Source organism: Dioscorea cayenensis, chromosome 20, assembly GCF_009730915.1.
Source record: "Dioscorea cayenensis subsp. rotundata cultivar TDr96_F1 chromosome 20, TDr96_F1_v2_PseudoChromosome.rev07_lg8_w22 25.fasta, whole genome shotgun sequence".
In the NCBI taxonomy this organism is placed as follows: domain Eukaryota; kingdom Viridiplantae; phylum Streptophyta; class Magnoliopsida; order Dioscoreales; family Dioscoreaceae; genus Dioscorea; species Dioscorea cayenensis.
In genome coordinates, this window is record NC_052490.1 from 31893154 (window position 1) to 31920147 (window position 26994).

At 35.6% G+C, this 26994-nt stretch overlaps 5 protein-coding genes across 7 annotated transcripts; 3 read left to right on the forward strand and 2 right to left on the reverse strand.

The window, feature by feature from the left end:
• The first annotated feature begins 1140 nt into the window (after positions 1 to 1140).
• LOC120251588 (ubiquitin-conjugating enzyme E2-17 kDa) lies at positions 1141 to 5296 on the forward strand. 2 transcript variants are annotated; one of them, XM_039260165.1, is made up of 5 exons: positions 1141 to 1260; positions 1348 to 1453; positions 3686 to 3813; positions 4756 to 4860; positions 4943 to 5296. In XM_039260165.1, the coding sequence occupies exons 2-5, from the start codon at positions 1384 to 1386 to the stop codon at positions 5084 to 5086; spliced, it is 447 nt and encodes a 148-aa protein (XP_039116099.1). In that variant the 5' UTR covers positions 1141 to 1260; positions 1348 to 1383; the 3' UTR covers positions 5087 to 5296. The 2 variants fall into 2 exon arrangements, with proteins under 2 accessions (XP_039116099.1, XP_039116100.1); XM_039260166.1 differs by having other exon boundaries at positions 1191 to 1260; positions 1354 to 1453.
• Positions 5297 to 5554: 258 nt separating this feature from the next.
• On the forward strand, positions 5555 to 9773 carry LOC120251950 (mitochondrial carrier protein MTM1-like). Of its 2 annotated transcripts, none has more exons than XM_039260603.1 (10): positions 5555 to 5868; positions 5940 to 6029; positions 6247 to 6375; positions 6480 to 6539; positions 6906 to 7076; positions 7491 to 7590; positions 7797 to 7888; positions 8447 to 8596; positions 8885 to 8940; positions 9420 to 9773. In XM_039260603.1, exons 1-10 carry the CDS (start codon positions 5638 to 5640, stop codon positions 9547 to 9549), a joined length of 1209 nt encoding a protein of 402 aa, XP_039116537.1. In that variant the 5' UTR covers positions 5555 to 5637; the 3' UTR covers positions 9550 to 9773. The 2 variants fall into 2 exon arrangements, with proteins under 2 accessions (XP_039116537.1, XP_039116536.1); XM_039260602.1 differs by having other exon boundaries at positions 5557 to 5868; positions 8882 to 8940.
• Positions 9774 to 13197: 3424 nt separating this feature from the next.
• Positions 13198 to 13514, reverse strand: LOC120251968. The gene has a single exon (XM_039260621.1). The coding sequence runs from the start codon at positions 13481 to 13483 to the stop codon at positions 13217 to 13219; it is 267 nt and encodes an 88-aa protein (XP_039116555.1). The 5' UTR covers positions 13484 to 13514; the 3' UTR covers positions 13198 to 13216.
• A 2822-nt stretch (positions 13515 to 16336) lies between these two features.
• LOC120251222 (mitogen-activated protein kinase kinase kinase 7) lies at positions 16337 to 19088 on the forward strand. The gene is made up of 3 exons (XM_039259760.1): positions 16337 to 16547; positions 16708 to 18606; positions 18707 to 19088. Exons 2-3 carry the CDS (start codon positions 16710 to 16712, stop codon positions 18838 to 18840), a joined length of 2031 nt encoding a protein of 676 aa, XP_039115694.1. The 5' UTR covers positions 16337 to 16547; positions 16708 to 16709; the 3' UTR covers positions 18841 to 19088.
• A 175-nt stretch (positions 19089 to 19263) lies between these two features.
• Positions 19264 to 26392, reverse strand: LOC120251272 (protein SUPPRESSOR OF PHYA-105 1-like). Its single transcript, XM_039259830.1, has 8 exons — positions 26239 to 26392; positions 24158 to 25866; positions 23060 to 23217; positions 21690 to 22539; positions 21441 to 21587; positions 20696 to 21013; positions 20534 to 20593; positions 19264 to 20081 (listed from the first exon to the last, which is right to left on the reverse strand). Exons 2-8 carry the CDS (start codon positions 25643 to 25645, stop codon positions 19890 to 19892), a joined length of 3213 nt encoding a protein of 1070 aa, XP_039115764.1. The 5' UTR covers positions 25646 to 25866; positions 26239 to 26392; the 3' UTR covers positions 19264 to 19889.
• Between the last annotated feature and the right edge of the window lie 602 nt (positions 26393 to 26994).

The following is a 26994-nucleotide window of genomic DNA, read 5'->3' on the forward strand; positions in this document are numbered from 1 at the left end:
TTTACTATTCACCAGAGCCCTGACTTTTTAAATCCGCGTGTTGAGGAGTCAGAAGGTGTTTTTCCTTCTGGTGGGTCTCAGGAGCAGCGCATGGGCAAGTTACAGGATGTCGTTGGGGTGTGTGGACGGCTTTGTGGTGCCGCTGTTCGGTTGTTTTTGCTTTCTGTTTCCTCTGTTTTACGACTTCTTGTGGACTGTTGTTGTTGTTTGGTTTGTGTCTCTCCTTGGAGGGTATGGTTAGTCTGTTGTAGTTTGTTCATTTTATTTAATGGTAGTGGTTTATCCACCTTTTCAAAAAAAAATGTGGTTGATTTTTAACCATGAATTTATAAATTTTATTATTTATTTATTATATAATATAATGATAGGTTAATGTTTAAAAAATTGATGTTTTTTATTTAAAAATCATTAAATTGAGGTAATTTAACGAGTCGTATTTCGGTTCTATCATAACTAATATAGAACCGAGTCTATGGAATCATCTCTCATTCGGTCTATGAACAAGTTCTTTTTTCACAAGAACTTATATGTAACAAAACCCATATTAAAATATTTAAAAAAAATAATTTAACAAGCTTATTAAAAACTTCTTAATCTATAGATACGGAGTCTCTTGCTTAGAATGTTCGTATTTTATTGAAAAAATAGATTCAAAGCTCAGTTTATACAGGACGAAAGCACAAGCAGATTGAAAATTTAACTTCGTATTTGCATGACACGTAACTTATTAGTTAAAAAAAAACTCAATAAGTTTAAAAAAATATAATTAAAGAATTTTATTATTAATATATTAATAAAAATCTAATTAAATAGTGTTTCTAAATTTAATCACATTTAAATAATTTAATTATATGTCACCTAAACCATTATTTTTCATTTTATTAAATTTGTTTGGGATTATTAATATATATTAATAATGATATATGGAAATTTTCCACGCGTTTTCTTAATGCGTGATCGGACCATCAACCCGATCAAATCCTGTCCGTCCATCAACTTCACAAATCATATCACAGCCGTACAATAATCCCCGTTTCCCTTAATTCGTCGTTTCCCTATCGCTATTATTGGACCCGCGAACTCCAACGCGATTCTCCAATTAATTAATTAATTAGTTAATTAATTAATTCCTCAATTAATTAATTAATTTAATTAATTAATACGAAGAATAAAAGAATGCGATAAAGCTCTCATCCCAATCCCCCTTTCCCCTTTCCTCCATTCCTTGCGACATCGCGATCGGAGAAGCTTCGGATCGCTGTGAGTTCTCTTTCGCCGAGGTATTCTTCTTCTTCTTCTCCTTTGAATTCGATCTCTAATGGTGTTGCTTGTGTGCGATTATCGTAGATCTAGGGTTTTTTCGGTTGGAGTAGGTCGTCGCCCATGGCTTCCAAGCGGATCCTCAAGGAGCTTAAAGATCTGCAGAAGGACCCTCCCACGTCATGCAGCGCTGGTATCTCCTTCGTTGATTTTGAATTATCGATTCGCATGTTATTGTAGATCTGGATCAAATCCTTGAGTTTTTGTTGCTTGAGCCTTGAGCCTTTTGGAATTTTTTTGGATTTGAATCTATGGTGCTTTGCGTATTTCATGATTTTATACGAATTTTGTAGAATTTTAGAGGTCTGGGAGGTAGATAGATGGCGATTTGTAGAAGTTGCTTGTTGGCGTGATATTCTATTTGATTAGATTGTGAAGTATATGCTTGCTTAGTTTGGTTGTTTTGTAAGTGTGATCATCGTCATTAGATGGCGAGGTTGAACTTGAGTCTATTCATGGATCAGAATCAACAAAGGATGATGCCAGATGGAGAAGATAAAAAGGGACTGTTCATAAAAGATGAGCCAGACGGAGAAGAGAAGAAGGGAATGATAGATTCTATTAAGACATGTAGTGTTTAACTCTTTATTTATTTATTTTAATTTTAATTCTTCTTTTTTTTTTCAGTGATGCTGTAGATGCTTAAGTCAAATTAAATGAGGGAAACATCATCTGCTTTGACTAGTTCTGGTTTAAAAATTTGTTCTGAGAGATGGATTTTTTCTTTTGATAGATTTTTTTTTTTGGTGACCAGTGATGTTGATTTATGTCCAATTAGATTAATGAGTAAATTCCAGTGTTTAAGTATTATATTCTTGGATTGAACCATTCAACTATTCATCATGTAAAGTTGTTAGCAATTGGCACTGTTTCAGAGGTTAATGAAGGACTAAGTCTCATAAAAAACATATTTGATATGGGATCATAGCGGGATCAATTGGTTTGGTTTTCTCTATTGAAACAAGAAAAGGCGATGTGCAGTGGGGCAAGATATTTGCTTATTGCGTCCATTATTGCTGATTGGTTACTTTTTCACCGATTGGTTTTATGGTTGTCCCTTTCAGATGAGGATTCTCTTGTCCCAATTTGTGCTTGTAATTCTCAGAGAGCTCACTGTTTTTGTCAAGAATAGTCTTGTCTATGGAAGTAGAACATTAAATGTCGTTGACAACAAAGAATGAATAGATGGTTTGGTTCTTTAAAATGAATGGGGCTGGTATATAGAAGGGCATGGCTATATTGGAGTTTAGCATCCTGGATATGGAGCTGGATTGACAATTGGAATCCAATTGACTGATGTAAACTCACCTTGTTTGCATGATTGGCCATGCACCACTTAATATTTTTATTTTTTTCTCTAGGATGGCACTATGTTGTCCATGTTGTATAAAGATGGTTTATGATATTTGTGGTAGCTTAAATGCTTTTTATTGACGATTTTGAGCTACACACAAGGAGACTGCTGGTGCATGTCTTTGTGTTGGTATACCTCATGCATTTTTCTAATAAGGGCCTGTTTTCCGACTATACAGATAGTATTGTGACCAAACATGAGTGGAAAGTGCTCCCATTGATGTTATGAAGTAAATATTTATTTTATGGTAGTGCAGAATAACTTTTCTGTTTATACATGTGGTTTTTGTCTGCCATTGTCGTCTCTGTGATGGCATTGACAAAAGGGCGGATCTAGTGTTCTTTGTTTAACAAAATAGCCATTAAGTTATACTTAAAGAACTTAAGACAGCTTTTTTAAAAAATGGGTGAATGAAACATATGGTGGATATGACTAAATTTTGTCAGTCTGTACTGTATATATATATATATATATGCATGCACCTAGCAGATTTGCTGACATGTGAAACCCTGCCTATTTGTACCAAATGTTTCTTTATGTTTTGGTCTAGATATTATGTAGTTTACTGCTTTGTTGACATCATATATTTCTGGTGGAACTCTTCTCATCAAAATGATTAAGGTTTTTAAAGTTTGATAAATCTTGTTCATGATTGTCATGATATTATGTGCAAGATATGTTACTGGATTTTCTTGATGGTATAACTTATCAGTTCATTAGTAATAGTATTTCCCTGAGTGCAATATCTGTGTTCATATTCCACAATGAGTAAGGATCTCAAACTCTACAACGGTTTATGAAGCATTCCTATAGCTCTTTAGGGCTTTTGCCTCTGTGTGCGGAATCCCAAATTTAGCCAAATCAGTCAAGAGTCCAGAAAGGGTTTGAAAATGTTTCGTTGTATTCTGTTATATTGTGAGTCAAATGACTAAATTTTGATGTTTATGAACTGAAACTTATGAATCGCAGGACTCAATCCCCTTTTATGTTTTGCCTATGTTTAACTGATAGGCCCTGTTGCGGAGGATATGTTCCACTGGCAAGCAACAATAATGGGCCCTCCGGACAGCCCTTATGCAGGGGGAGTCTTTCTGGTCACTATTCATTTCCCACCAGATTATCCATTTAAACCCCCAAAGGTATCATATAAACTACATTGATCCCTTTCGAACACACACTCTCTCTCTCACACACACACACACACATGCGCGCTCACACACACAATCACACTCATTTAATTTATTGAAGTTATTAGAATTTCAAGCACAGGGCTCTTGCCTCTTGGATACTTGTGTATGGAGGGGGCTTTTTTTCCTGGATATCCATACTGCATTATTAGCTTTTAGAACAGTTTGAATATTTGAATAAGTTTGTTTCTAGACGATCTTGATCATCATTTGTTGTGGCCTATGTGAGTCTTGTTAAGTGAGCTGCCCATACAACTTGAGCAAATTTGCTATCAGAATTTCATCGTTCATCCACATGTCAACACTCAACAGTAATGACAATGCTCTGTTCTCTGAAGCTTTTCTTGCCCTGCTTTTTTCAGTCATCTCAGTGTTAGTTTCTTGCAGATTTCACATTAGAGAATAAAAGTCTTAAATATAAGCAGTTATATATATTGTTGTTGTTGTTGTTATTTCATACTGGTGCATCATGCATGTAATTATTTGAAGGTGAGGTTAAAAAAAAAGCGATTTTGTTTAAGTATATCAATGGAATACGCTCACTGTGTTCAATGATAAAGTATTGAGAAGCAAAACTAGTTGGATCTGGGACAATAGATGTATAATTCATCATTAAGTTTGATTGGGTGAGCTTTATGACTGCACTAGGGTTTACAATTAATTTGATGCCATTTCCTAAAGATTCGATGTTGCCAGCGAGGTGTATTTTTTGTCTAATCTCTGTAGCTCTTCAATTCAAGAAGACTTGATTGCCCATCTCCAACTGGTCAGCAAACCACAGCTGTGTTTTTTGAATTATTCAAGCTTGGAAATGTGGTAGTTTTGTTGGAACTAAAATATCAGTCATGAAATTCATCTGACTTTCTAACTCCCAAATTTTCCCACGTTTGGCAGGTAGCATTCAGGACAAAGGTTTTCCATCCAAACATTAACAGCAACGGAAGCATTTGCCTTGACATATTGAAGGAACAATGGAGCCCCGCCCTAACGATCTCCAAGGTTAATGTTTTTCCATGGTCTTCCTCTCCAATGGTCAAATTGAAACCTTCTCACGTTCCACGTCCACCATGTTTATTTCCAGGTCTTGCTTTCAATCTGTTCACTGCTGACCGATCCGAACCCAGACGATCCGTTGGTTCCCGAGATCGCTCACATGTACAAGACTGACCGGACCAAGTACGAAACAACTGCAAGGAGCTGGACCCAGAAATACGCCATGGGCTAACGTCCTAGTCCTCCTCTTCTTGAGGTTAAGGGGTTGTTGACGTTTGTGTTGGTCATCTATGTAGTATCTAAGAATTTAAGTGGTGTTGTTCTCTATTGTCTCAATGAAAAGCCAGAAAGGAACTCATTGCCTTCCTGCGGATTGTTAAGAAAACAAACAACATTATACATTGTTTGCTTGCGAGTTTTTCTTATTCAACCCTTCCTTTGATTTTGTATTCATCACTAAATTCTTTTCCTTGCCTAACAAAACAAGCAAATAATAAATAAAATAATAAATGTGACGCAAGGCAATAGCTCAGCAGTTTGACTAACATCCTCGTCCACGTGTCCATTCAATAGACATCCACGTGTCAAGATCTCCGGAATAATTGACGGGAGGTAGAGGGAGAGACTTCTAGAACACGAACAGCCTAACCTTTCCCTCCTAAAATCGAGGGTTTTCTTTGGAGACCCCTCGAAGTTCCTAAAATTACAAAACACCCCCTGGTTTTCTCTGTTTTTATTTTTAGGGCGAACTGGAAAAAAGAGAGGCGGAGGAATCTGTCACCCATGGCGTGTGGCTCGTCGAGGCATGGTCTTCCGGCCTTCTTGAGCGCGGCTTCTAGGGTTGATTTTGAAGGAGCCATATCCGATGCCTCTTCCGCACCGTCGTCCTCGTCTTCTTCTCCTCCGCTGCCGAGATCGTCTGATTTCGATATGGGTTTTGTGGAGAGAGCGGTCTCCGCAGCCGGGGCTGCGGTTTTATCTGCTGTTCTGGTTAATCCTCTCGATGTTGCGAAGGTTTGATGTCTATGCTTGAATTCCCTTGTCTCAAATGAGATTTTCTAATTTATGGTTTTCTATTTCTCCAGACAAGGTTGCAGGCGCAGGCAGCTGGGGTGCCGTATTATAATCCACAGCATCGTATAACTCAGCATATGGCATCTCTTGGCCCCAATGCGGTATTCACTTTTGCTGCTTGTTTTGGAGGTTTTTGTATCAGTTGACATAGTGATTTGTCGAGTTGTTTGGGGAGATATAACTTTAGGATTTCTTTTATTGATGTTATGGATGCTTAATCTTGTATCATATAGTTGTGTCGTCTTTGGTATTTCTAAAAGTTTGCATTTTGTGTAGAGTTTTTGTATCTTTTAACTGAGGTGTTGTTATGCTCTTCAGATGTTTTCAGATTTTAGATGTTCTCCGTCATGCCCTAGAGGTGTTGTTTTCGGTGCTGAGCCTGTTTGTCCTCCTGATTGTTTTCAATACAAGGGAACAATGGATGTCTTTATCAAAGTTATTCGCCAGGTAGGTTTTCTATTGCCTTCAATTTTTCTATCTTCATTTGCTGGTTTTGAATTCGGTATATCAATTTTGATTGCATTGCTCACTTTATTTGAAAACCTTTACAGGAAGGATTTGCTAGGTTGTGGAGAGGCACTAATGCAGGCCTCGCTTTGGCCATACCAACTGTAAGTTCTCACGTCTAATTCTTAGTATTATGTTATTTCATTCCAGTAGCAAAACGGTTGTTTATCTTTTGTTGAACTCCAATTTTATATCTTTCAATGCCTTCTAGTCTGTTGCTTTATTCAACTTAAAAGAAAATGCCTCAGCAGCAGGTCATCCGGGTGGGGCTCTTACATCCTGGGATTATTCTCTCTTAACTTTTATATCATAAGTAACATGTTCGATACTTTTTTTATATGCATTTTCTCTGATTTATTCATTTGTGTAAACATTTTTTTTCTTGGATCTGCTTAACATTGATGTCAAATTATGAATGCAGAATTCCCAGCTGAATCATTTTCTCAAACATTTTTACTAATTGCTGACAGGTGGGGATATACTTGCCATGCTATGACATTTTTCGTAACTGGATTGAAGATTTCACAACCAGAAATGTACCTAGCTTGACACCGTATGCGCCGCTGGTTGCAGGCTCATTTGCACGCTCATTAGCCTGCATTACATGTTCTCCAATTGAGCTGGCAAGGACACGCATGCAGGCAAGTTTCATGTGTTCTAAGATGTAGGTGGTACCTATGGGTTAAAAAACAATAATCATGCCCAATGAAACTACAATGCCTTTGAGCTATAAAAATGTTCAGATGATTTTATGTGGTTCAAGTTAATGTTCTTTCTTCCCATGAAGAGAATTCTTAACCTAAAAATGAGATTGTTGGCCTATATCCTTGTTGCAACAATCCCTTGTCTAAGAAAAAAAAATTATTTCCTATGGTGAAGTTGATTTCTCATACAGCCATTTTAAGGTTAGGGAACTCACTTGAAGGTATTTTGGAATCCTTTTCATGTGATGAATTTGACAAATTAGAAAGGAGAAAGTTTGGGTTCTACCGAGTCATCTAAGTTTACTTGCTTTGGAAATGTGAGTAACTCCTGTCTTTCTATGCTCATCACAGGCATATAAAGAGTTTCAAGCTGGAGCAAAACCTCCAGGAATGTGGAAGACCTTACTCGGTGTACTATCCCCTATTAGAAGTACAACTAACCTTCCAAATTGTGAGTTTTCTACTTCTATGAAGCACGTGCCATTAACTTTGCATTGTAGAAACAACGATTATTGCAGAATCGTGAGTTTTCAGACTCATTTATTGTATCTATTTTTAGTGATATGACTTCTATGGTTTGATGTGATGTGTAGCTATGTAACCCCATTACTCTTGCAATTTGTTGGTCTGACTAATCATTTGTGCTACAACACATAGTGCAAGGATATCGGATGCTTTGGACTGGTGTAGGCGCACAACTTGCTCGGGATGTACCTTTTTCTGCAATTTGTTGGGCAACACTGGAGCCGGTGTGTTTCCCCTTGACATACAGCTTTATTGAATTCTTCTATATAAGAATGACACATCTATTATTGATGTTCTGGACACAAGTAAATTTTGCAAGAAATTGTTAAACTAATCTCATTATTAAAACAATTGAAAATTTTCTCGTTTATCTTTGCAAATACTACCCTTCTTTAGTCATGTCAATAAGAAAAACTTAAAAAGTCATGGCAAAATGCTATTTTTTATTTTTATTATTATCTTTTCCAAAAGGTGAATCTTGGTACGCTAGAAGCCCTCCAAATTTCTATGGTAAATTGCCCTGAATTTACTGTATTTTTTTAATCAGTATCTTTAATTAGAAGGTCCTTAAATCTATAGTAAAATGGCCTGAATTCACTGTATTTGTTTGCCAATATCTTTAAAGAGAGGTCAATTATGTAATGTCATTTATTTAAAAGGTCTCCAACTCTCTATGGTAAAATGCCCTAATTTATGTGTCTATATTGTCTGCCTTTGTCTGTCATTTGTAGCCCCATGTGTAACTGACAAGATAACTGACATTTCTTCTTGTTTGTTGATAGAATCGCAGAAGACTTCTAAGATTGGTTGGTGAGGAAGGCAATGCAGCTAGTGTTTTGGGCGCGAACTTCTCAGCTGGGTTTGTTGCTGGTAGCATAGCTGCGGCTGCCACCTGCCCTCTTGATGTTGCAAAAACTAGGAGACAAATTGAGGTTTGTGTTTGACCTGTTTTACTTGGTGACATTACTGGTATTGCTTATAGTTTATTATTTGTCAACTTTGCTAATGTTCATGGTTCTCAACATGTTTTAGTATTTGGAGAAGAGGCTCCTTTTTGTAATTTCATTGAGAATATCTTTTTATTAGGGTTAGGATGGCAACTTCATTGTCTTCATTTTATGTAGAAAATTTGAAGTCAATACAAATATCCTAATTAATAACATCTTTTGCATCTTTGAGCTCGAAATGGTGAATTTGAATGATTTGTTTCACTGCAGAAGAATCCTGAAAAGGCATTAAAGATGACTACAAGGCAGACATTGTTTGACGTTTGGAGGTATGCCTTTGTTATCATTTTGTATGTGTCATTTTTTTTTTGGATCCCAAATTTGATTAGTTTGGACTGTTTATTTTTATTTTATTGAAAGCCTTGTCCCTTGACTACTGCAGCTAGCCTAGTTTAAAATGATTTTCATGGGTTACCATGTTCATATTTATATATATATATATATTCTGGCCTTCTGCTCCTTTTTCCACATTCCATTCTAAAATTGCATCTGCTAAGTCTTTATGGTCTCATATTGTTACACATGAAACACACTCTACTGAAACTGTTTCTGGCAATTCTGGAATGGCCTGAAACAAGTATTCACCTTTCATGGATCACAGGCTGCACCATTTTTAACTTGTTCTGAACACAATCCAGAACTTAACTATACATCTTTGATAATTTCCCATATTTAGATGTGACTTCAAATCATCTGTGCTGTTCTTCATTTGTGGACTACTTCTTATAAACCCAAATCTTGAGTGTAGGGATGGTGGAATGAAGGGACTTTTTACAGGAGTGGGTCCACGTGTTGCGCGCGCTGGGCCATCAGTCGGAATTGTAGTTTCATTTTATGAGGTTGTTAAGTATGTTCTACATCAAAGGCATATAGATTGATCGGCAAATCATTGCTAACAATTGAAGGATAACTTTCCTCACCAAGCAGCCCTGAAATGTTGTTGTTTCTGGATGCTGAACATCATCCACATTTGCCTTTTGATATTTCTCAGTAAAGATGAAGAAGAATAATAATTTCGGTTGAGAAGTTTTGCTGATGCAATTTGGAAGTCCATCATAATTTAGGTGGTACTTTCTAACCGGAAGTTCCGATTTTGACCTCATTTGTGGACAAACCAAAGTTTTTGTTTGTTGATTTTACTGATACACTTTCAACCCCTGTGCTCACTTGTGGGCAGCAAAATGTTGTTTTCATAATTCAGTTATTATGTGAGTTACACATGCATCATATATGTTCTATAAAAAAAATAAAAAAAAAGAAATTGAGGTTGTTTTTGTGCAGCGAAGTTAAGGACAATAGACAAACAATTTGTTTAATTGTGGTTCTCATCAATGTAAAGGTCTTCATTTGTTGGACCAGTTGCTTTGAAATAGTTCCATGCTGAATAACCTTATCCATTCATTATGGATTTGCTAACATAATCACTTATTCATGTCATTTGTGTTACATTTCAAATCTCTCTGTTTTTTTTTAATAATAATTGTTCTCATAATTTCTATTTTTTGTTTCCTAATACTTTTTTATCTTATATATATTTTTTAATTAAACAGAAAATTTCTAAATATGAATGTTGCAAATCTTCCCATATAAACACAAAATTATCTTTCTACTTCAAACTAATGATTTAGCATCCTTTTCATAAAAAAAAACTTAATGATTTAGCAACCTTGATGACTATAACAATCTCATCTAAACAAAACAAATTGCTTGTTACAAATGAGGCAAAGATAACAAATTTCTTGAAAAACAATATTACAAACTAAAAATAATGACCATCCAATCACACACAGGTACAAATCCCAAACAATGTCAACATCCAAATCACATCTCTTGTATCTCCACCCCATCAATGGATAAGGTAAGTGAGTGCAAGGGCCAAGATCATCAGCGCATAAGCAACAGCTTGATCAATTGTTGTTCCTAAAAATCACCAAAAACAAAGAAAGAAAATTCATAAAAATTATCCAGTTATCAACACTTCTTTTATTCAAATAAACAACTTGTTTCTGTGATCTATAAGTCTATTCCCTACAAAAATTAAGTTAAAGTGTTTGATTGATGGTAACAAGAGAAGAATTCTGCAGCTTAAGTACAAAATCTGAATAAAAACAATCAATAAATGACTTCAATGTTCCCACATTGTTTTCATTCTTGGCATTAGATATAGAATGAAAACAAACACAATAAAAGAAAATGGGATGAAAGATTGTTATCTCTTGTGCTTTATTATTAAATCAAGAAAATTATATGAGAAAACAAAATGCAAACATAGAAATTTCCTTTCCTTTACCTTTGTATATAATAACATAACTACATGCATCAACGTGGCAGCATCATTTCCAGAACCTTTAAATTGGCAAGTCTAATGAAGAACTCACATATATAGTGGCATCCCTATCTCAATCTTATCTCAAATTTGATTAAATTAATTTTTTTTTTCTTTTCAAAACAAACCATAATATCAATCAACAAATTTTCTACTTTAAAAAATTAACAAATAACTAATGATTCAAATTAATCATCTTAGATCCATATTTTGCCCAAAAAAAAACAAAGTTTAAATCTCTATAAACTGATGAATGGTAAACAAAAATCTACCAACTATGCTTAGAACAATTAAAAGAGAAAGCAATGAAAGAACACAAAAAAGAAGAATATATATATATATATATATATATAAAAAAACACCATAACTAAATCTTCATTCATTTGATTGGCAATGGCCATTTTATTTCTTTTATTCAAATAAACACAAGAAAAAATAATCATAAATCTTACTAATTTTTTTTTTCCTATTAATCCACTAAACACATCATGAAATTCTCCAAAAAAAAAAGTTGGTGAACAGAACAACAAACAAATAAAAAACACATCTTTCTCAATCAAACCAAAAAAAAATGCCGAAAGGGCAAACACCCAAAGACGAGGAAAACATCAAAGAAAGCACAAACCATCGCTGGTCGGTGCAGGAGCGGGTGCCTGGGCCCGGACAGCCGGCGAGACAATGCCGATGATAAGCGCGACGAAGGCCATGAGGCGGAGCAAAACCCTGTCAACGCCGGCCATCTCCGAACCACTCGTCTTCCTCCGAGGGAGAAGAAGGAGCGATTCGAAGAATGGGCGGAGAAAACTGGGGTAAATTAACGTGAAAAAGATTCAATCTTTGGAAAGGTTAAAAATTTTCTAGGGTTTCCAAAGGACTTGTGGACATTGGGAATTTATAGTTCATGGGCGAAAAAGAAGGAGAAGTGTGGGGCCCGCAAATGTGAGGCCCACCACCGCCAGAGGGGCCCACGACGCGCACGGCCATGTGATTCTCTTGGCCGTTGGTGTTGCCAGCCTGGGATTTCGCTGTTGCCACGCTGGCACTTTGTGCGTTTGTGCTTTTGCCTTGGGATTTGTGCACTTCTTTTGATTAAGGGCTTTATTTTATTTTTATTTTATTTATTTATTTTGTAATATAAATTAGTTTAGATATATTAATTTCTTGTTATTTAAAATTAAGTATTGAATTAAGGATTGAATAAATAAATAAATAAATAAAATGATTTGTTTCTTATATTTTTAAATATAAATTTACACCACTTTAAAAATATTTGATTCTCATGTAAAAAGTCAAGAATTTCATATCGTTAATATATATATATATATATATATATATATATATATATAAATTTATGAATTTTAAAATCTTAATATATATATATATACACGCACTGATGAGAAAGAAATATTATAAAATGACTAATAAAAAAGAAAGAAAATATTGTTAGATATATTTTTTTAATTATTTACATATTGATATTATTTTTTTATTTACTTAAAGACAGATAAAAGAATTAATTTTTTTTTAAATGATAACCAATTACTTTTTGGTGTTAGATGGCAAAGATTAATTCTCGTGTGCACACATAAAGCTCATTATTTTGTATTTCACACTAAAGGTGGCAAGAAAATTAATTAGTTAATTAATTAAGGGAAATAATTAAACGATAAAGTAGTGAGATTAATAATGATATGAATTTATCTTTATTAGTTGGCAGGTTGATACTATGATTATATGAGATGGAGAAAAGAGGAAAAAAAAATAATAAAAAAGGTATATGCATAATAATGTCGTTGTTGAAAATTTTAACAACTTTGTCCTACTTTTGTCGGCATGCCATGCATTATGTTCTCCTCTCATTTGATTCCCAACCTTTACTAAAAGTGCATTATTAATTAAAAAAAATTAAAAACACTAACCAAAACTATATTACTAACAGAGTAGATTTAAGTAAATGATTTTAAATTTAATTTTTTATGCATACAAAACATTCACTGAAAAAAAAAAATCTACTCTTTATAAGATTCTCAGTACTTTGCTGCAATTATATTAGAATATGTGGCTTCTAAAAACCTATGATGAAATTAAAAAAAAAAAACATATATACAATATATATAAATATATATATATATATTGGAGATAACAAGGGCATGAAATTAACATGAATCATGAAAATTCATTTATTTGCATGCATGCAATATTCAAGTGAACATGAAAATTTATTTATCTGCATAAGAAGTAAGGTGAGAGCAGTGAGGCCAGAGGAATGAAGTGACGGCGAGCTTCCTCTTCTCGGCGACGTCTCCGGTGACCGGAAGTCCATACTCTGATAGCAAACGGTCAAGAACTTTCTCTGGCATTGATTCATACTCTGCCTTTGTATATTTAGGGTAATGCAGTGGCATCTGAAACTTAACATTGCTTTCATTGCTTTCTTTTCCTTGCATCATCTCCATTGACTTCATCTTGTAACCTCCTCCATTCATCCTTCTAATCTCTTTCTCTTTCTCTATTTTTCCTTCTTTTTGTGTGTGTTTTAATTCCACTGTAGTTGGATTTTAGGGTTTTATAGAGTGGAGGTATTTATAGGGAAGAAGGAGGAGGAGAAGGTGGAGAGAGAAAGAGAATTAGGGTTTGGGCGTTTACTGCAAAGTACTGACAGCATGCATGTTAAATATAAGTATGTTGTCTAGGGTTTAATTATAAACAAAGAAATGATTTGATGGAAATTGACTTATTTTGCTTTCATCAAGCATTATTTCTTTGATCTTGGTAACTTTTTTTTTTTTTTTAAAAAAAAATATAGTTTAAGAAAAATCATTTGTGTTTTATGTAAGTTATTGTTTAGTATTGAAAGTCAAATAAAATTGATCCAAAATAATAATGTGCATGATTTTTTTTTTCCTTTTAATACATAGGTGACAAGACCGCCTTAATATACATTACAAAGCTAATGAATAGTGAGTGAATTGTAAGTACTTATTGTGAGAGGTTTTGAACCCATGCTTACCTATTCATTGCTAAAATTCTCTTTATTTATTTCTACTCATATTTATTAAATATGGTACGAAAAATTAGAAATATTCATCTAAATCATCACCATTATATTTGGATTTTCCTTCTTCTTGTTTATTACTATGTGCAAACAAAACTTATTTAAAGTCGTAGCTAAATCATGAAATTGAATGTCATATCAGCATTTTTTTTTAATTTTTAATTTACAAAATGAATGAAACTAATACAAAAGATAAAATAATTACCATTGAAAAGGTACAACCAAACTTGCCGGCTAAAGTTGGGATTGGCTTTTAGGGTTTGGATTGTTTTAAATGATGCATAACTTGGTGAACGGGGTGAGCTTTGCAATGACAATCAAACAAAGGATATATTCCTACTCCCTATGTCATTCATATGGGACAAAATTAGATATTATTATTATTATTACTTTTATTTTTAATTTGGAGTAGATCGACAAAATAATAATTAGTCAAGCGTTTGTTCTTTTTTGTTTTATTAGAACTTTTTCAATTTTCTAATTATAAAAAAAAATCCGTTCAATTAACTAAAAAAATTAGAACATCAACTTTACCAAATTTTCTTTGTTTAACAGTTGGTCAAAAAAGCTAACATTTAAATCATCATAATATATATATATATATATATATAAAGTTTAAAATACCAAATTAAAAAAAAAAAGTCCATTGTAAAGACCATCATTCGCCATTCAAACACACGCGAAATTTCATTTTCACAATCCCTTCTTTTACTTTTCTTCCTTTTTATTTTTATTTAAAAAAATAAAATTAATTTTTACTCTCTTTTTAATAATAAAAATAAAAATAAACAAATTAAAGACCCGAGCTTTTGTTTGGTTGGGGAGGGAGGAGGGTGAGGGGTGTTGGGGGTGTGGGTGTTGTTTGGTTGGGGGAGTGAAGGGGGATGAGAGGGGGGTGAGGCCTCATAATCCACTCCCCCAAATTGGGGTCTTTTGGGGGAGTGGATGTTTATTGCTTTTTTTTTATTTTTTTAAATAATGCAAAATACCATTAATGCCCTTCACCTATATGTAGAATTCCTATTGTATCCTATATATCTAGTGATTGTTTGTTTGGGATTGTGAAAACCTGAATATGTTTATCATGAGCATAATTTTTTTTAAATATAAAAAAAAATAGGGCATGCTTTCCAGGTATGTTTTCACCATTTTTTTTAAGTTTATGAAAAAATATGACAAAAATAGGGTATGTTTGAATGATCATTGGGTGTTCACATTTTAATAAATATTTGTCAATTATAATCAAGATGTTATGACTCCTCATAATTTTTTTCAAATAAATATTTTTCCCTAATTATCGTGTGTGTGTTTTATAATATTTATCATATATTATATATTGTGTTATTATTATTATTCTACAATTTATTATTATTATTATTATTATTATTATTATTATTATTATGTATATTATTACCTATTTTATTGTACAAGGGCAAAATAATCAAATACACATTACACTCTTTCTCTCTCCTCCCCACTCCTCTTTTCAACTATATAAAAAAAAAAATAAACTACTCTTTCACACCCTTCCATGAACCAAACACAATATTTTCTCAAATCCTCTATATACTCCCCCTTCTGAACCAAGCAGGAGTAAGTTTAGGATCATAAACTAATGATGACTATTTAATCAAAGCAATTACATAATTAATTCCATCAAATATATAATCAAACCAATTATAATGGCTTGGCAACCAAGTCCTCACGTTCATGGTTTTTTTTTTATTATTTCCATAAAATTATACCCTTAAAATAAAAGATCAGGACACCCACTAATTCTAAAAAACTCCTCTAATATTTATAACTGCAATTAATTTGGAATTTTTTTCATAATTAAAAATTATATTAAATTATTTGGATTTTTAATAATTTTATTTTTTTATAATTAATATATATATATATATATATATATATATATATATATATATATATATATATATCGTGGATCAACCGTTACTCCCCATACCGCGTAAATACGGGAGTAACGGCAAAGCCGTTTCAATTTCTTGCAAACAAAAATAAAATAAATAACCAAAAAAAATCAAGACCGTTGGATCTTAAACGAACGGCTGAGATCGCTTGCCGGCCTTGAACAGTGGACGTGGCCCAACGTGCTGGCCTTGACCGTTATGAAGCTGCGATAACTGACATTTAAAAATCTCGCGGGAAGGAAAACAGAAAATTCTAATAATAATTATAATAAATAAATATCACGTAATAATCCCAAATTATATATAAAAAAAAACAGACATCAAGGTCCAAATCAAACAAGCCTGGTCGCCAGACAAGTTCTCTTGGACTAATTCCCTAAAAATCTCTCCATCTTTCCATTCTTCTTCTACTTCTTCTTCTTCTTCCAAACAACCTCCCTGTCTTTCTGGGATTCAACATTCTTGATTTCTTTCTTTCTTTCTTTCTTTACTTTTTCTGAATTTTAGACAGGTTCATGATCAATTGGTTCTTTTGAGTTTCAAGATTGGGGTTAATTGTATCAGGTATGGAATTTCTTTAAGTTTTTTTGTGTGTGTGTGTGTGTGTGTGTGTGTGTGTGTGTGTGTTTTTAAAGTCAATTCTAATTGTTTATTATGTTAATTTGGTTTGCTGAATTAATTGATCAGTAATATTGATTGGTTTCTGAAATTTTTGGCTTTTCAGCAATGGAACAGTTTCGACAAATTGGAGAAGTTATTGGGAGTTTAAAGGTTCTCATGGTGTTCCAAGATGAGATAAGAATCAATCAAAGACAGTGTTGTTTGTTAGTCGATGCTTTCGATCTTGCTTTCGATGTAATTAAAGAAGAAATCCACAAGAACTTGTGTTTCAGTGAAAGGCTTACAAAATGGAAGGCTCTTGATCAGCCTTTGAAAGAGCTGCAAAGGATCTTTAGAGAAGGAGAGCATTTCATCAGACAATGCTTGGAAACAAAAGATTGGTGGGGAAAGGCTGTGTTGATGAATCAGAGCACAGAGTGTGTAGATTTCCATTTGCATAACTTGTTATGGTGTATTCCGGTTATCCTCGAGGCAATCGAATGTGCGGCGGAGATATCAGGGAGCCGACAAGAAGATGTACAGAAGAAAAAAATTGTGTTCTCGAAAAAATATGAGCGAGATTGGATGGAGCCGATGATTTTTCAGTTTGAATACGGAAAACAGTACTTGGTATCGCCGGAGATGTGTCATAGAATGGAGACTGCCTGGAGAGAGGACCGATGGATCTTATCGGAGATGATATCTGACAAGAAATATTCAGGGATTTCGAAGCAAGAGAATAGGCTTGGTGAACTTCTTTTAGCTCCCAGAGGGAAGTTCTTTCCTACGTCACTGTTGTTGAATTCAAAGGATTATCAATTTCGAAGACGATTAGGCACCGGAGGCAAGTACAAAGAGATTCAATGGATGGGTGAAAGCTTTGTTGTCAAACACTTGATCGGAGAGATTGATCCAATTGCACAAGAAGTATCTCTGCAATCTTCAGTCACTCATCCGAATGTGATGCATATTATGTATGCATTTGCCGATGAAGAGAAGAAAGAGAGTTTCTTGCTAATGGAACTCATGCATCGAGATCTCTCGGGTTATATCAGAGAAGTAAGTTCCTCGAAGCGAAGAATTCCGTTCCCTCTTCTCATAGCGGTGGACATAATGCTGCAGATTGCACGAGGAATGGAGCATCTGCATTTGAGAAAGATTTATCATGGTGAGCTGAATCCTTCCAATGTCTTCGTAAGAACAAGGAATTCTTCACATGATATCGGTTACTTGCAAGCCAAGATCACTGGTTTCGGTGTATCAGCAATGAATCAGACACCCAGTGACACATGTATCTGGTACGCGCCCGAGGTATTAGAAGAACAAGAACGATCTGCAGATTCAACTGCTTTTAAGTATAGTGAGAAAGCAGATGTGTATAGTTTCGGAATGATATGTTTCGAGCTTTTGACCGGTAAGGTGCCTTTCGAGGATAGTCATCTTCAAGGAGGTAAGATGAGCAGAAACATCAAAGCCGGAGAAAGGCCGTTGTTTCCATCTCCATCTCCAAAGTACCTTACTAATTTAGTGAAGAAATGTTGGCAGGCCGAGCCATCACAGAGACCGAATTTCACATCTATTTGTCGAGTGCTCAGATATATCAAGAGATTCTTGCTTATGAATCCTGATCATAGTCAGCTGGAATCTCTGATGCCGAATGTTGATTATTTTGAGCTCGAGATGAGCCTGTCCAAAAAGTATGCTAGCTGGGCAAGGAAAGAGCCTTTGCAAGTATCAGAGATACCATTTCAAATGTTTGCTTATAGGATCTTAGAAAGGGAGAAGAATAGTATGAACATCATTAAGGATAAGAGTTCGGAATCCGGAAGTGAAGATGCTTCTCTATGTGGAGATGAAACTGCACGCAATTTGTGCACCTTGGATGATTCTTTGTCTGGTTCAGTAACTTCTTCGAAATCATCTCTTGGAAGTTCAGATACCCCGAAATCATCACAAGTCAGTACTGATAGAAACAAGAATTCATCGACAAAAAAAGTGAATCGAAAGGACCGTAAGGAGACAGGTAAATGAATCTGCAACCATTTGTCTGTGAATTTTATGGTCATTTCTGCTCCATTTGGTGAAAAATGCTATCGATACTTCTCGTATTGTTTCCAACACAGGGCAAAGACAGAAAGTAAAACCAGTGAGACCTCTGCAAACCACGAGGATGAATTCACGACGTAATCTACAGCCTTCAGTCGTGCCAAGCCCCAGGAGGACATCCGGAAACTCTGCCGATACAGAGTTGCCATAGATCCCAAAGCACTTAGTTTGATCAAACCGGTGCTTCTTGCACCATAGAACAAAGACCGACACAGAGTAGCTTGGAGTAGGCCAGATAAAAGAAATACAGAGGCTGGATCTGTGGCTATTATAGCATCTCTTGTAGTTAGCAAGAACTCCAGTTTACATTTGTCAAATGAATAGTCCTCTCTGTTTTTTCCAGTTTTCTGCAAATGTGGTTGTAATCTGCACATCACTAATACTTTGAAACCCAATTTAGCAAGCTTTACAAAATTAAAAGCCTAAAATGTCATTCATACTCATGATTTTACGCAGAATAATCACCGGATTTGTCGAAGTGATATGTCTTTCCAATCAAGTCATACATTCTTGAGAGAAATACTACCCTGAATCATCAGACAAGATTGAATGCAAGAGCTGAAATGATCAGTAATGAACTTTCTTTAAATTAATGGCAATCTCAAGAAGGGGGATAATGAATCTTGTACATTCTCAGTCATCATAGGTATAAATCATTTAGGTTAGCATAAACACAACAAATAAGCCTCCATCCTTGAAAATGTTGGAGGTACACACTAGTCATAAGAAGAAAATTATTAACTAATTACAGAATGTAATGTTAATTTCTAACAAAATCTGTAGTTTACTGTACATACACCCCCTCCTTCCTTTCAAAGTACTCTCATCTAAACCATTTGGGGGATAAGATAGCAAATTTCTGAATTGATCTGCACTCCTTTTATTTGGAGAGTGGTGCTGCCTCCGCCAGCTATGAAGAAGAATTGAGCAATATAGAGGTGGTCGACATGACACCCTGAACCGGTAAAAAAGCACCAATGCTTCCGATCCTTAATAAGGCCCTCTGCATGTTTTTGCACTTCCTGCTCCGGAAGTATCAAACATATTAAGTGTCAAGCAGATGAACTCAGAGGTTTGTGGCAAATGTCGTGGACCAGGAGCTATCTCCGCCACTATATTATATGAGATTAGGGTCAGCAATTTCTGGGATCTGCATTTTAAGAAGGCAAACCGAGTAAATTACTGTGTTTGATTTTCTGCTCAAACCATCTGCAACAGTTTGATGCTGCCACTTGAGTTAGCAGCAACAACCATGCTGGACTTGCCTCTCCAACAAACACTAGAAACAAATTGCCCATTATCATCACCAGTCTCTTGCCCCGTAATTGGGTCAATAGAACCAAATTTGTGAGATGTTACTGGCATCGGAAGAGTTTTATAATAAGAGTACACCTGCGAGGAAGCAGAGGGCAAATATCAGGAGCAGGTAGCACTCAAGGTATTATGCCACTCTTGAAATTACTGAAGAAGAAAAAAAATACTTCTAAATCATCTAGAGGAATTGGTGTAACCTATGGACACCTTATTAATAAGGAACAAAGATATAAATTTGAAAATCATACACAAATGGGGAAGGCAATGCAACTTCCACATAAACATGGACAGGTAATGCAATAAGGTATGCAAATAGAATGCCTTGAACGAGTATTAGCCATAATCATGGAAATTTGGAAACACAAGTTGATAGCTATGAAACATCTTATAGATCTAAAACCAAAACTGACTAAAATAGTAGTCCACATAAAAATCAACTACAAACTAATGGGTCATAAATTATATTGGGAGGCTCTCACACAAATTATAATAGAAACACCAATTTAATTGGCATGCAAGAGCAGACTTACTTCATTTGATTCTGAACCACAAGCTATGTAGCCATCGCAAACAGATAAACCAACAAAATTCTGCAATATCAAGGTTGAATAACTATTAAATATAACATCCAATAAGTAAGAAAAAATAGAACTTTATGCTCAGTATGTCCGGACTCCAAGCAAAAGATATACCTTCTCGTTCACATGACCAGTTAAGCTCATGGTGCAAGCACTGGCAGAGAGCCCGGTGGCATTGGTTTTGTTAAGATCCCAAAGCTTCAGAGAATTGTCAGTTGATGCAGAAACAAGAGTTTCAGGGTCAACAAACTTCACATAGCTAACAGCTTTACCGTGACCATCCAAAGTGCACCACGGTATTCTTGTATTCCTCAGATCATAGCAGTATATTTTGTAATCAGCCGAGCCAAAGGCCAGCAGATGGGATGAATGTGAGGAAAACTGGACACAGCAAACATTCGCTACATTCCTAATTGTGTTGATGCAGTTTTTCTATCCATCAAAGAAGTAAATCAGTTGGCTTCATATTTCAGCAAAGGCTATAAAACAGAAGTTCAAAGATATTCTGGTGGACGAACAAGCAAGGAATCTGATATCAGAGATATTGTGCCTTGTTAATTTCATTTATATTTTAAAAACTAATTTCAAAATCAAGAACAGCCTAATATCAGCCTCACAATCAAACTTAAATTGGCATTGATTTGCTTGCTATTGAAAACTGTAGCTCTAACTTTTATAGGGTAGAAAATATGACTGATGCCTGTTCCAAGTCCACATGACTTGGATGATTATTTACACATGCTAACAAGTTGCTAAGACTACAAAATATATAATTATTGTGTAACAAATGTAGTGGGCAATAAAACCCCTAAGATTATATCTAGAGCTATTGAATGTGTGAATGTAGTTAAAAACATGCCTCATTAATGCTCCACAGTTTCACAGAACAATCATCACTCCCACTAGCCAGCTTAGTTGGATCCACCGGTGAAAAATCAACTGACCAGGCCCTTTTCTGATGTTCTACGTACTGAGTGAATCCTTGACCGGTGCTCGCATCCCATAACTGCATGCCACCATGACAATCAAATTTACATGGTAGTGTCAAAGACAGCAATGCACAAATATTTTGAAAAAAAATATATACAACATAATAAACTATGCAAACCTGAATGACACCTTCATAATCTGTTGAAGCTAAATAGTTTTTGATATAGCTATTCCAACACACACAGCTCAGCTTAGATCGACTAGACATCTCTATTACCGGGTAATGAATATCAACATTGTCATTAAGAAGGGCATCCAACTCGAAGATCTTAATTTTCTTTGATACACCAGCAGCAGCAAAGAAATCCTCATCCCGGTCGAAACTCAAAGAGCAAATGACATTTGCAGAATTGAGGATATCTATATTTCTCAAGCATCCACGGACTTCAAATTTACTATATCTAGCATACTTGCACAAACCATCAAAGAAGGCCCCAAGACGGTCAGAAGATTCTCGACCAGGGTTCAGCATGTCATCATCATTTTGGAATCGGCCCCACTTGTCACGGATTTTCAGAACATCTGTATCAGCACGTGTTGTAACATTCGTCACAGGAAGCTCCACATTGGCCCTTATTGAGAAGTATGCATTTTCAAGTTGATCCATATTCCTCATTAATCTTTCTGCACCCATGCTTGGCATACGCAAACTAGACGATGTCTCCAAATTTGGTCCTTCCCAAGGATGTACATCCAGATTATCACCAACATTAGCCTGAGGATTTCCAGCAACAGCAAGTGGTGTGAGTCTTGCTAGTTGCCTTCTTTCAACTTCTTCAATGTCTGAAGTCAAGCACCCAACATCTGAAACTAATTTTTCAGCTTTTTTTTCTTTTTGCTCTTTCAAAACTAGAAGAAAATGTAACAAAAGTTCAGCTTCTGCATCCTCTTCATCAATTGATGCTGATGAATGATCAAGAGATGACAAATCTCTTCCTTCAGAAATAAGATCAGAAAGGAGGATATCCCTGAGAATGCACACATTGCAGTTTTAGTTGTAAAGAGATTGAAAACCAAAGTTAAATATATGAATTATTTCCAAAAGAGAAAGTAGATCAAGTACTTGTTAACTGATAACTGTACAGTCTTCGTCTTTTACATGTTTATAAGAAACTGCATTCCTTACTCAACAAAGAAACTTCATTTCAAGGGATTAGTCATTTTCATTTGCTTAAAACTCAATTAAATGTGGTCAGTACGTTAAAGCTAGATTGTTCTACAATTTTTTTTTCCCTAAAGCAACTCACAGTCCAAGTTTTGACTCCAATGTCAAACAAATGCTCAGGGAAGAGGGATGTACCTTTGGGTAGGAGTTCACCATAAAAATTGCCCTCATTAGTGTGTTAGTGTGTGTGTGTGTATAAGTGGCTCAAATATGAAAGAATAGATACTTTGGAATGAGGATCAAAATTGGGAATTTATTCCGTTAATGGTGGTATATGTGACTGCACTAACAAATTGTGAAGAAAAAATTAAGCCAGTAATCACCTTGACTTGGGCCGTAAAGAGGGCTCAGGATGGAGCAACCAGAGACAAAAACCAGCCTCCTTGGGACTTTCTGACAGAAAATTTGGAGGGAGAATCCGATGAAGAAGATCTGACATTGCAGAAGAATGTGCTTCCCATGATTCAAAAAAACAAAAGAGCTGAAAAGGAAAGGGGAAAAGATCATTTAGAATTAGAACCACGCTGTTAGAAGACAGGATCCTTGGTGAATAATTTCGCTCATGCACTGTCATGTTCCCAGCACCATAGATAAATATCAACAACAGAAACAGCATATCAAACCTGAAGACAGGATACTCGCATTTGCACACTTTTTTCCAATCCAAACTACTTCCCTTTATTCAATAATTAGGCCACCTTATGCCCAGGGAAAGCCCTGGAATACCACTATCTCAAGTTGATTCTATAAGAAATTTGTTTTGTATTGTTGATTTTCACTGACGGAAGTTTCCTATTAAAATCTTCATGTTTCTTTCAATTGCAAAAAAATTGGCTAACTGATTTCCATAAAATATTCACAAATATTGAACCAACATACAATATTAGAAAATAATTTAAGATTAAACTCATGGCAGGTATGTTAAAGGAACAGCCAAAATCCACAAAAAGATGGATTTAACTTATTTGGATAAAGGGACCTATTTTGGTTGAATAAATAATAAATTAGATTTGATCACAAATTCAAGAGTAAAACCTTAACAAAAAACCAAACATGGTTAAAATGGTTCTCGCCCCAACAAGATTTTAGCAGACCACAACTAACCACACTCTCAGCTTTTTGATAATATATGTATATGCAAGCAAGTGGGCATAGTAAATGTATCTGTCTGCATTATATATCTATTTAATAACCCATATAAATCAAACCATAACCCCGCTTAAAACAATGTCTAGGTTAACAGTAGTCATTTGAATCTGGAAAACATGCAAAATTTGAAAAAACTAATTCCAATAAAATGTGAAGATTTATAGTTATATTTAAAAATTTCAGCATGAAGATTCAATAAGACATACAACATGCATGTAGGCATATGTGAGAATATACATGTGTACAAATGAATGCAAAATCAATCTTCGCACCTCGAAAAGGAGAACCCCAAGACTGTAGATATTTGAAGCAAACGCAGATGTGTTCTTGTTCAGTTCCTCAGGACTTGCGTACCACCTATCCTCCAGTTTCACAATTTCTGAAATTGACTTACAAAGACCTCCACTGGACACAGTTGGATTGGAAGGCATAGTTTGAGATTTGTATAATTCACCAAACTTGATTTGTTCTCTAAAATCACACCCAGAATTGCCTGGTCTAAAGGAACCAGCATCACTTCCTCGAACATGATCACCTTTTGAAGCACCCCCAAAGGCCCCAACAGAGTACTGTTGCATAGCAATATAGCTGTGCTTGCTTTGTCTGAGATATTTTGGTGATACTTCACGCTTATCCATAGCCTGTTCTGAGAATCTTTTCCTCTTCAAATTATTTTCCAAGTAGTGCACATCTTGATCAACTGGATCTGATGGGAGCTCCGTCTGACAATTGGAACGAAAAGAGCCGACATATTTAACTTGATTTGAAGGCAATATTGTAAAGTAAGATGGTCGCAGATGTTGCAAGTATTGGCCTTGGGAATGCGAGATATCTACAAGCTCCAAAATCTGCTTAAATATATGCAACATCTCAGCCTTATTTAACTTCTGTCGTCTGACTTTAAGCCATTCCCTCAAGTTAATCCCATCATTCTGCAAACAAGGAGTCCCAAGACGTCCACCACGAAGTAGGGATGCATCATCTGGTTTTGTAATAGGCTTTTGCAAAGTATCAGAAGCTTTCTCCAAATTGCCAGCCTGCTTTTCATTGTTATCCTGAATCACACTCCCAGGACTGTCAGGTATTCCTTGATGTTTATATGCAACTCCTTTCCCCTTCAAATTACTTTTCACTTGAAACTGCGGAAACCCAGAGGAAGATAGGATCTTTGTCCGAACTCCACTGGGAAATCTTGCATTAGCTGAAGCAACATTATGTTCACTCTCAGATTTGTGATCAGAGACCTTGGAATGATAATTATCTGACTGTAGAAATGGCTGGGGCCTAGGTGCCCAAAACTGGGGTGTAAACAAACAATTGGTGTCTACTACATCACCCATCACCAATGATTCCCTGCATGCGGCATCTCTCGATCCACCTGCAATGTTCCTAAAATTTTGCCAAAAACCTTTCCTAGAAGAATCTCCACTGCTCGAGCAACCCCCCATAGCTAGATGAGAACTCTTGTAATTATTAAGTGTCAACTCTTCCACCATCATTCCAGGATTGTCTGGCAACCGAGGATTTGTGCATAAAGCTTCCGACCCTGATTGACTTGTATTTACTTCCTCTCCTGCTAAAGTCTCCATAGATAATTGCTCAGCCCAACCAGCTTCTGTAGAGATAATTGGAGTGGGATTTTCCAATGCCACATTGCAGTTCTCTGGTTGCTGTGGGGGCTGATCATTCTCTTTTCTTTTCATGTGAGGAGGACAAGCCGCGTTCTCTAAACTCTCATTCAAATCAGTAGCCCCTTCCATTTGATCACTACTATAACTCCACAAGACGTTCAATGATGCTAAATCATTCCCAAAAAAATCCCCCAGAGTTTCATTTCATCTATAACCCATTCAGCCCATTGGAATTGCAAAACAAGTTCAGAATTCCAAAGAGATCAGCTTCTCCCTTTGGCTCAGCAGCATAAAAGAACAAAACTAGAGAAATTATCTAACAACTTCCATAGCATCTGCACATGTCTTAGCTGCATAGTAAAAAAAATTCCATCAAAAAAATCTTCCAATCTCTTTACAAAAAATAAAGAACCCACCTTTTAACCTACAAAATCACAAAAATACCGCGACAATCACAAATGCACCACAATCAAACCCATTACCAAAGAATCAACATCAACAACAACATAAAACAAGAAAACTCACAAAATAAGCATTACAAATCACAACTCAAGCTCACAAAACCATTCCCTTCCACGAATCACCCAATCCCCAACCAAAAATAAACCCCCAAAAACCACAAAATTAAACCGCCCTCAACCTCAAATCAACCAAAAAACACACACACAATAAAAAAAAAAACAAACACGAACCCTAAAACTCAAACCCAGAGCAAGAATTACCTCACTATCGCGCCAAGTCCAAGCGAATCCAGAAACCCTAAAATTGTCCAAAATGGAAACTCCCCGATGAAAGAGCTCTGCGAAGTTGCCAAAATCGGAACTTTCTCTTTCTCTTTCCCCCCTCTCTCTCTCTCTCTCTCTCTCTCTCTCTCAATATATATATCGAAATTAAAAAAATAATAAAAATAAAAAAAAAAATTCTCTCTCTTCAAAGTCTTTCAATCCGATGCACAGAATTAAATATATATAATATCACTCCTTATCCCTGCTCTCTTTTGGTCAGTTCTCGTCCTCTTGGGATATTTTTTATTCAATTATTATTAATTTAAATAAATAAATAGCAAAAGAAATGGATTTCTTTTCGAGATAATCAATAAATAAATAAATAAAATAAAAGGGTTATTTTCTGGTGGAGATGCTACTTGCTAGCATAAGAGAGCGCTAAACGACAAAAGTGATTGTGCGGTGGGCATACACTCTTCTAGGGAGTAGATTAACGAATGGGTCACAAAGGTGACGTGGAACCCCATGAGCCAATCAGGGGGATGGGCGTGAGTACGGTGTACGGCCCACAAGAGCAGTTCCGGCGACACATCAAAACAGGGGCTGTCACCGAGGGTGGATGACGTGGAGGGACATGATTGGGTGGGGAGAGGAAAGAGGGGGAGCACGTGCATGTGAAACGGTGGGGAGGCGGTCATGTCGATGGATGGGGGCCCACGGATGGGGGTGGTGGGCCGAGTGGCCACGTCAGCA

What these genes read in the sequence shown, in the direction of transcription:
- LOC120251222 (XM_039259760.1), top strand. Translation starts at nt 16,710, where the DNA reads ATGGAACAGTTTCGACAAATTGGAGAAGTTATTGGGAGTTTAAAGGTT. An exon ending in AAAGGACCGTAAGGAGACAG is followed by an intron (nt 18,607 to 18,706) that starts GTAAATGAATCT and finishes TTTCCAACACAG; the next exon opens with GGCAAAGACAGAAAGTAAAA.
- LOC120251588 (XM_039260165.1), top strand. Translation starts at nt 1,384, where the DNA reads ATGGCTTCCAAGCGGATCCTCAAGGAGCTTAAAGATCTGCAGAAGGAC. An exon ending in TCCCACGTCATGCAGCGCTG is followed by an intron (nt 1,454 to 3,685) that starts GTATCTCCTTCG and finishes TTTAACTGATAG; the next exon opens with GCCCTGTTGCGGAGGATATG. An exon ending in ATCCATTTAAACCCCCAAAG is followed by an intron (nt 3,814 to 4,755) that starts GTATCATATAAA and finishes CACGTTTGGCAG; the next exon opens with GTAGCATTCAGGACAAAGGT.
- LOC120251968 (XM_039260621.1), bottom strand. Translation starts at nt 13,483, where the DNA reads ATGAATGGAGGAGGTTACAAGATGAAGTCAATGGAGATGATGCAAGGA.
- LOC120251950 (XM_039260602.1), top strand. Translation starts at nt 5,638, where the DNA reads ATGGCGTGTGGCTCGTCGAGGCATGGTCTTCCGGCCTTCTTGAGCGCG. An exon ending in TTATCAAAGTTATTCGCCAG is followed by an intron (nt 6,376 to 6,479) that starts GTAGGTTTTCTA and finishes AAACCTTTACAG; the next exon opens with GAAGGATTTGCTAGGTTGTG. An exon ending in ACATTGTTTGACGTTTGGAG is followed by an intron (nt 8,941 to 9,419) that starts GTATGCCTTTGT and finishes TCTTGAGTGTAG; the next exon opens with GGATGGTGGAATGAAGGGAC.
- LOC120251272 (XM_039259830.1), bottom strand. Translation starts at nt 25,645, where the DNA reads ATGGAAGGGGCTACTGATTTGAATGAGAGTTTAGAGAACGCGGCTTGT. An exon ending in TTGGGGTTCTCCTTTTCGAG is followed by an intron (nt 23,218 to 24,157) that starts GTGCGAAGATTG and finishes TTTCCTTTTCAG; the next exon opens with CTCTTTTGTTTTTTTGAATC. An exon ending in CTGGTCATGTGAACGAGAAG is followed by an intron (nt 20,594 to 20,695) that starts GTATATCTTTTG and finishes TTGATATTGCAG; the next exon opens with AATTTTGTTGGTTTATCTGT.